At 34.6% G+C, this 9,141-nt stretch overlaps 1 protein-coding gene across 2 annotated transcripts; it reads left to right on the top strand.

Annotated features, from left to right (window-relative positions):
- The first annotated feature begins 592 nt into the window (after positions 1–592).
- On the top strand, positions 593–8,786 carry LOC127100756 (putative DEAD-box ATP-dependent RNA helicase 29). Of its 2 annotated transcripts, none has more exons than XM_051038026.1 (11): positions 593–1,106; positions 1,357–2,518; positions 2,613–2,670; positions 4,260–4,364; positions 4,521–4,566; positions 7,197–7,273; positions 7,409–7,461; positions 7,866–7,947; positions 8,057–8,113; positions 8,213–8,351; positions 8,448–8,786. In XM_051038026.1, the coding sequence occupies exons 1-11, from the start codon at positions 761–763 to the stop codon at positions 8,678–8,680; spliced, it is 2,358 nt and encodes a 785-aa protein (XP_050893983.1). In that variant the 5' UTR covers positions 593–760; the 3' UTR covers positions 8,681–8,786. The 2 variants fall into 2 exon arrangements, with proteins under 2 accessions (XP_050893983.1, XP_050893984.1); XM_051038027.1 differs by having other exon boundaries at positions 594–1,106; positions 7,200–7,273.
- Positions 8,787–9,141: the final 355 nt, after the last annotated feature.

Genomic DNA, 9,141 nt, shown 5'->3' with positions numbered 1-9,141 from the left:
AAAAACTTTTTATAGTCTGTCCAAACGAATGAATAAACATGAGACTTGTGCACTTGACTGTGCACGAAAACGGTCACTTTTATGATAACAATCCAAAAATCTATCTCATTCATGATACACCAAGACTGCACAAGGTTATTAACTTTATTGTACTAATAATAACATATCCTCTGATTATTATGTTACCATAATTTTATTTGTAAACCGTAAATAATTACTCCCTCTGTTCCTTTTTAAGTGTTACTTTCTTGATAAATTATTATTTTTTTTTAAGTGTCACTTGCAAAGTTCAAGATAGTATTAAATGTATCTTTGTCAAAATTACCCCTATGTAATTATTATAGAGAGAGAAAAAGTAAAATAAATGTAATATATAATTAAGGATATTATAGGTAAAAAGAGAATTATTGTTTAAAAAGTAATAATAATGATTAACTTTCTTGGTATATGCAAAAAGTCAAAAAATGACACTTAAAAAGGAACGCAGTGAGTATAAAGTAATTTTTTTTTTAGCATAAGAGATCTTTTCGAGTTTTAATTATATTGTTGCAATACTCTCACCCTGTAAGAAATTAGTAATATATAAAAACGAGAGTCCAAACCCCTTAGGTTTAGTGGACCGATAGAATTTGAAGCATAATTGGAAGACCCGACCCGTGTGAGCGTATAACATAGCATACCCATATTTCCCTGCGAATTCTCCACCGAATTCCTTGTCGGCGCTGCTGAAGAAAAAGTTCTGCACGCCGTATCGGAAAAAATGGGAGGCTTCATGTTAGGTTCGAAGAAGAAGAAAAACAATAAAAGCCAAGGCGGTTTTGAAACTATGGGTTTGAATCCCAATGTGTTCAGGGGAGTGAGGCGTAAGGGTTACAAAGTGCCGACTCCAATTCAGAGGAAGACGATGCCGCTAATCCTCTCCGGCGTCGATGTTGTTGCCATGGCTCGTACTGGTTCCGGCAAGACGGCTGCGTTTCTCGTTCCCATGCTTCATAAGCTTAATCAGCATCTTCCTCAGGCTGGCGTTAGAGGACTCATTTTATCACCGACTAGGGATTTGGCTCTTCAGACTCTCAAATTCACTCAAGAGCTTGGTCACTTCACAGGTTCTTTCTTTTTTCTTTCTCACTGTGTGTATTGTTTGGATAATTAGCTTAATTAAAAGCTTATAGCATACAATGTTATCACCCAGTGTATTTTGTAATTGATTATATGAAGTGACTTAGTGATTTTTTATTGGATGAGTCAGTGTAAAACTAATTTGCTCTGACAATATAGGCTTTTTAAATTTTTTATCTCATAATCATAAATTATGGTTAATGTATTCTGATTTCTGTTTGCTTGTTTGTGAATCAGACCTTCGTGTTAGTTTGTTGGTTGGCGGTGATAGTATGGAAAGTCAGTTCGTGGAGTTATCTCAGAGTCCAGACATTATAATTGCCACTCCTGGTAGGCTCATGCACCATTTGTCCGAGGTTGATGACATGTCCTTGCGTAAGGTGGAGTATGTTGTTTTTGACGAGGCTGATTGTTTATTTGGTATGGGTTTTGCTGAGCAGTTACATCAGATTCTTGCTCAGCTTGGTGACAATCGTCAGACCTTGCTTTTCAGTGCCACACTACCTAGCGCTCTTGCAGAATTCGCTAAGGCTGGTCTGCGAGAACCTCGCCTTGTTCGACTTGATTTGGAAACTAAAATTAGCCCTGACTTGAAGCTTGTCTTTTTCACTTTGAGGCAAGAAGAAAAGTATGCTGCTTTGCTCTATTTAATTAGGGAACTTATTGGTTCCGATGAGCAGACTTTAATTTTTGTCTCTACTAAACATCATGTTGAGTTTCTCAATTCATTGTTTAAACAAGAGGGTATTGAGCCTTCAGTATGTTATGGAGATATGGATCAAGATGCTCGCAAAATGCATGTGTCCAGGTTTAGGTCAAGAAAGACAATGTTGTTGATTGTCACAGATATTGCTGCTCGAGGCATTGACATTCCGTTGCTTGATAATGTTATCAATTGGGACTTCTCGCCCAAGCCTAAAATATTTGTTCATCGAGTTGGAAGGGTTGCAAGGGCAGGTCGTACTGGTACCGCTTATTCGTTCTTGACTACTGAGGATATGGCGTATCTCTTGGATCTTCATTTGTTTCTCTCAAAACCAGTCAAAGCTGCCCCCACTGAAGAAGAGGTCTTGCAGGATATGGACGGGGTAATGTCAAGAATTGACCAGGCAATGGCAAATGGAGAAACCATTTATGGTCGTTTCCCTCAAAAAGTCATTGATCTTGTTTCTGACAGAGTCAGGGAAGTTATTGATACTAATGCGGAGCTGGAATCGTTACAGAGAACCTGTAAAAATGCATTTCGTTTATATTCTAAAACAAAACCCTTACCCTCTAAGGAGTCCATTCGAAGAGTAAAGGATTTGCCACCAGAAGGTCTCCATCCAATTTTTAACAGAGTGTTGGGGACGGGAGAGTTAACAGCACTTGCATTTTCTGAACATTTGAAAACGTTTAGGTGAGTGCAAGTTTATATTCATAAACTGGAATTATTCTTAACAACCCTCTTTAAAAGATTTTATAGGTTCATAGCTTTAATAATTCAATATCAGGCCAAAGCAGACCATTTTGGAAGCGGAAGGAGAAGCAGCCAAAGCAAAGCGTAGAGCAGTACGTTTTTACTTTCAATACATTGTCCATAATCCATATTTTGTTTATTATGGTCTAATTTAACAATTCTATTTCTTTATTAGATATTTAGAATGAAATTTTCAAGTTCATCTTTCAATTGACTAAATTTAATGATTCTCTTGTGCAAGTCAACATTTTCCAAATTGTTTTGCATTTTAATATTTTTACATGAAAGTTGGATATGGTGGATCATATGGTTTTTATGCGTCTTTTATCAACTGTCTACGATTCTTCTAAATTATTGTCCATTTTATGTTTTTCAATGAATCTAAAATTGCCCTGCACTGAGTTAACAGATTTTGGCTATCAAATGTTAGCTGAGAAGTTATATGTATATCTCTTCTTGCAGTGTTTCTCCTTCGCTAAAGCCCATGCTTTTTTGTGTCCTGTTGAGCATAGGGAGTGTATTAAGTTGCTATAGGGATTAATTACTGCTTACCTTGTATATTATGTCTATTTAGTTTGATAGCTTGCTCTTCATTAGAAGGTGTATGATTTTGGCTATCAAATGTTAGTTGAGAAGTTATATGTATATTATCTCTTCTTGCAGTGTTTCTCCTTCACTAAAGCCCATGCTTTTTCGTTTCCTATTGCTTCAATCTAATAAGTACCGATCATAAATCTTAAATGTCCGAGTCAAAGTTACTAAAAGATTAGTCTGTAGGGAAGATGTATTTGTCCTGTTGAGTATATAGGGAGTGTATTAAGTTGCTTTAGGGATTAATTGCTGTTTACCTTGTATATCATGTCTATTTAGTTTGATAGCTTGCTCTTCATTAGAAGGTCTGAAATATGAGTTGGAGAAAATGTAAATATCATAGTATTTATCTTTGGCTCAGTTGAGCCATCCCTTCTTCTTTTGTCTCCCCACTCCCGGACTCTTTCTCTTTCAGATATGCATTGCTGCCTGCTCCAACTTTTTTAAATGAAATATATTTTTGTTTATAGGAGGATTGCAATATGCATGGATAGTATGTGAATGATATTGTATTATTGAGTTTTGGGGGACTCAATTAATTTGTCTAACACAATTTCGATATGCCCTAAACCCTAAACCCTAAACAATAGTATGTGAATGATTTTGTATTATTGAGTTTTGGGGGACTCAATTAATTTGGCTAACAGAATTTCGATATGCCTGCTTGTTTGTTGCTTCTACATCCTACATTAGACACATGCTCGTATGTTTGCAATAGTAAGACATTCTAGCCATGTCTTGATGGCATTTTTCAATCACAAAATATGCATAATGCAAGGGTCGCACTGTACATATTGTAGTTGCTTTTATTGAAGAAACTCATTTGGTTTTGAAAACAAAAATTGGGTTTGTTTATTGCATTTCATATACATCTAATTATGTTTTGGACATTAGATGGTGTGATATGACATCATTACTTAAAACACCTGGCTTTCATGTCATGACAATTATGATGTAGATGTTTCATTCATGTTCCATCTAAACCTAATGAAATATCTGTTTTGATGTACATGCCTACATTACTGTCTTTCTGCTTTACCTTTTAGCTTAAGATTGAAAATTTAAAATGAAGCTCAATATATATTTGCAGGGCCCTTCTGGTCAATGGGTTGACGTGATGAAAAGGAAAAGAGCCATTCATGAATCTACTATAAATTTGTTTCTTGAACAGAAGTCTAAGAGTACTAGTGAGAAGGTACGTAGCTATTACAGTAACTTGGGTTTGGACTAGTCAACTACCCTTTTTAATTAACCTGTTTTTTTCTTCTGATTGATTGAAATCAATCTAGTTAGCTTATTTAAACATTTTATTTTCATTTATCGAGAGGACAATACATATGTTTCCTTGCAGGAGGAATTTCAACAGGAACCGACTTCAGCGGGGAAAGGGAGAAAAGGTTTTGTTTCATTTCAATGTCATTACATGTTCTTTATTGTACTTTTTTTGGTTTGTAAAGCTGATTGTCCTCATTTTGGTGCACTTTTATTTTTCTATTTCAAATGGTATATTATGCTAGGATTTTATGTTATTTGTTAATCATGGACTATTTCTAGTTCACCCTAAGGTATGAGTACGTCGTTTGTGATACTTTTGAACGTCAAATTCGAGAACTTGCCATGTAGGCTTTTAGCAAAACTGAAATCTATGTAGTCAATCTCAGATAGCAGCCGGCCCCAAATGTGGGATAGCGGGATGGCTGCTATTTGATCGTTTTTTTGTGGACAAATTACATGAATAACTATAAACATACATTTAAAGTAAAAATAAACAAATAACTCAAATCCCACTAAAGATTCATAAATCAAAGCACAAAGCTTAATAAAAAACACTTAAAACCCAACAAGTCTTGCTCAAAACTCTCAATCAACATCAACAAGTCTTAATCAAAACATTACATCCTAAAATTCAAACTTAGAGTACTAAAGAAGTGGGATTTGGGACCTTGTTCCTCTTTCTCTAGCGAAGTCAATTGTTGGATATTGATGGATTATTGCGGTTAAAGTTGGTCTTGATGGTGAGGTTGATTGGCTTTTAGCTGCCAAATGTTCCACGTGATTCAGGGTGGAGGTGGTATAATCAAAGAATATGATTCTACCTTCCCAAAGTACGCAATGGATATTCTAGACGAAGCAAGTTTGATGATTGCTTACTTCTATATATCTTAATTCAAGGTTCTACCAAATCAAAGGAGCCACTTTTAAACCCAAAGAGATGCAAAAGTTTGACTGTAAAAATAAATCATCTCATTGTGCCCCAATCCTTTTCTTATCTCTATTCATTTGTGTCATTCCTATTTAAAAACGCTTAGTTACAATTAGTTAGAGAAGATATCATCTCTTATGAAATGTCTATTGCTTCTTTTGTACACCTTTTTTATTGAAATGTGAGATTTCTTTCCTCTGATCTGACTAGTTAGCTACAGCTGGTTAGAGGAAATATAACCCCCTGTGAAATATACCCTTCTACCGGCACTGCTGCATATACCTATATTATTTATCAATATCAGGAAGATACTTGTGGAATTATGTCTCCTCTAATTTGACTAGTTAGTTACAATATGTTAGAGAAGATATAATTTCCACGTGTCCTTGTAGTGCACACCTTTTCATTTTTGGTCCAGTATCAAGAAGAATAGTGAGATTTTGTTTCTTCTAATCTGAATGAGGTGTTAGGGGGCTCTATTTTAAGCCCCGGTACTTTTGTTGCTGATGATATAGTTCTAGATGGATATTTGAGAAAACAAATAAATGGGAAGTTAGAGTTGTGGAAACAAGCTTTGGAAATTTATCACATCTATCAAGTAGAAGTAAAATAGAGTAAATGGAGTGTAGGTTTAGCAAGGAGAGTACTCATTCTAGCTTAAAGGTGAAAATGGGAGACCATAGCGTGTCTCAAGTTCCATAATATAAGTATGTTGGGTCTATTGAACAAAATGATAGTTAAATAAAGGAGATGTGAAGTATATGATTTAAGTGGGGTAATGAAATAATGTTTTAGGTGAATTTTTTATTTAAAAGAGTATCACTTAAACTGGAAAACTTTTACTTTACCACATAGTTATAGGACATGCTAGTATGAAATTGAGTCCAAGTCAGGAAATGTCCAACAATAAGTCCAACTTAATGTTGTAAAGATGATTATGTTAAGATGGACAATTGGACTCATAAGACAAATTCATTGTGGAATAGATGGTAAGAGTCTTAATTTGTAGTTGGGGATGTGTGAAGATTTGTAGAGGTACTAGTTTGGAAGGTAAATAAAAAAGTAGGAGACTAAGGAAAAATATAAGTCAAACCATCTCTCTAGAACCAACACCGACACTTGGGATTATGTTTAACTTATTCATTTATTCAAATTATTACTGGTATCGATGTGTCTGTTTCGGTGCCGTGTTTCTGGTGTCCGTGCTTCATAGCAAACCATTAGAAAGCATTCAAATTCAAATGATCCATAATTGAACATTATTTCTGATGGGAAATTATGGTGTTATTTAGTTCATGCAATTGATACCATATAGCTAGAAAAGGCTCTAGTTGCTCAATTGTGATTCTTTATCATCTGAATTCCTTATAATTTTATTTATCTTCATCTTTATTTACCTAAAGAAAAGTGGGATTTTGGCTCTTCGTATTTGAGATGAATGCCAGTGCTGCCTCTCTCTGGCTGTTGATTGAATTTACTTTTTTGTTTACCACACTTGAACTTTATTTAAGTTATAGGATAAACCAATAACTCATACTGTTTCCAGTCAACCCTCGCCACCGGTTTTCTTTTATTCTTTCCATGTTTTATAAAATAAAGTGGCTTCAAATGCATTGTACTAGAAAACCATGTCGCTAGTACCTCAACCTTACGATCTCAATTTCTTAGCAGTTAAAATTTTGGCTGTAGATAATTTGTAGGTTAAAGTAGATAGAAAATTTCAGGGTTTTCTTTTACTTTGTATGCTTTTAGAATTTTGATTGAAGAATGCTAGGCATGGAAGACAAAAGATGATTATTTTCTGACTCTTTCTTTTGGTTTCAGCAGCACGTGGTTCTAAGAGAAAGTTAGAAAGTTTCAAGGACGAGGATAACTATATAAGTTCCATACCTAAAAATCGTGTAAGTCACTATCTGCATTACTTTTATTCATATTTATCTGGATTCACATAGACATACACTTGTTATGTGATGGCTAGGCTTTTGAAACAGAAAATTCAACTACCCGTTTAACTTATATCTTGTTATCATTCACAGCACATGGAGGCAGGCCTTGCAGTAAAAGCTAATGAAGGCTTTTCTTCAAATAGGTGAATATTTACTTGATTAATTACTAATCAGTCCTTTTTAGATATATTCCGTTGACCATACTCTCAGAGCTTGTTTGGCCTGACTTATTATTGCCTTGCCTTCTCCTTAAAAACAACATTCAGTAAAAGCTCTTAGTAAAGCTACTTTTTTTTAACGAAGAAAAAAGACAATAAAAGGACCTTCAAAAGTAGTTGAAAGGAACTTTGGAAATTCTTTTGCGGATCTTTTCTTGTTCAACCCGCTTTGAAACCACGGGCTGCCATTATATTATCTTATTCGTACTTATTTGTGAAGATATTTTGCCGAACTACTTTCAATTTAAAATTGGCTTTAAAGTTAGAAAACAACAATAGTAACAACTTTACCTTTACTGTATTTCTAAATCTCTTATTCTTATGTATAGATTGGAAGAAGCTGTCCTAGATCTGGTTGCAGATGATGGTACTGGCATTAAGAAACAAAAATCCGTGTATCACTGGGATAAGGTAATGCTAACAGATGTGGTTGAGTTGTAAAAAATCAATAAATAAGGAATTTGCTTTTAAATCTTTTGCAAAATTTTCCATTTATCTCTTATAAATGTTTTGCTATCAGAGGAGTAAAAAGTACATCAAGTTGAACAATGGTGACCGGGTCTCTGCAAGTGGAAAGGTATATTCATAAGCCTCTATCTTTTATGCAAGATGGTATTCTTTTATTTTACCTACCCGCAGGATTTAACATAGCATTTTTATTTCTACCCGAGTACAGATAAAAACAGAGAGTGGTGCGAAAACAAAGGCAAACAAGACTGGCATCTATAAAAAGTGGAAGGAACGCTCACATTCCAAGATATCTCTTAGAGGGACAAATACTGATGGTGATGCTCAGGAATCAACAAGTTCAAAAGGTAGTAGTATACTTAATTCACTACTTTTATGGTGTTAAAATTTTGTTGTTGGTATTTACTGTGAATGATATACCTTTCTGATTTCTTGTAATGCAGGATCTTACCGAGGAGGTGGTAGGAATTTTAGAGACGGCAGGAAGCAGCATTCAGTGGCCAATGCTCATGTGCGTCCAGAAATCAAAGATATGGATCAAATTCGAAAGGAGAGGCAGAAGAAAGCAAGCAAAATTTCTTATATGAAGAGTAAGTCGCCAAAGGGTAAAAAATCTGGCAGAAAGGGGGGCAATAAGGGCAATAAGGGGGGAAATAAAAGAAGAGGGGGTAAGTAAAGTAAGAAAGCCAAGTGATAGGAAAACATGAATTTTGTTCATTATTATTTTTTATTTGTATGTTCAAACTTCAAAGTAATATATCACTATGTGTTGCTTTTTATTATATTGAGTAACAAAAAACTTCTCATACTAAGGAGGTGATTATGATTTAAGTAATTTTATCAATTCTAATGTCTGGTCACTTGATGAGGTCTTTTTAGTGGAAAGTAATTGTCCAAGGCGACTTTAATTTCCTAATAGGTCCTGATTAAGTAAATCATGTTGTAACGAGATAATCTGTACTGCACAACTCACAATTTTAAACACACGTATAGGCTAACTTTTTCAACATGTTTTTTTGGACAACTAGATATCTCTTTTCATGATGAACACAAAGCTCTAACTACATATTTTATATTCATTGCACATGGAGTTGTTTCTATTCCTATCTACAAACTTTTGTAAATAAACTATGTGTC

The sequence above is a fragment of the Lathyrus oleraceus genome, chromosome 7 (genome assembly GCF_024323335.1).
Source record: "Lathyrus oleraceus cultivar Zhongwan6 chromosome 7, CAAS_Psat_ZW6_1.0, whole genome shotgun sequence".
In the NCBI taxonomy this organism is placed as follows: Eukaryota; Viridiplantae; Streptophyta; class Magnoliopsida; order Fabales; family Fabaceae; genus Lathyrus; species Lathyrus oleraceus.
This window is presented reverse-complemented; position numbering and strand designations above follow the sequence as displayed.

What these genes read in the sequence shown, in the direction of transcription:
- LOC127100756 (XM_051038026.1), top strand. Translation starts at nt 761, where the DNA reads ATGGGAGGCTTCATGTTAGGTTCGAAGAAGAAGAAAAACAATAAAAGC. An exon ending in AGCGGGGAAAGGGAGAAAAG is followed by an intron (nt 4,567 to 7,196) that starts GTTTTGTTTCAT and finishes TTTTGGTTTCAG; the next exon opens with CAGCACGTGGTTCTAAGAGA. An exon ending in CCGTGTATCACTGGGATAAG is followed by an intron (nt 7,948 to 8,056) that starts GTAATGCTAACA and finishes TTTTGCTATCAG; the next exon opens with AGGAGTAAAAAGTACATCAA.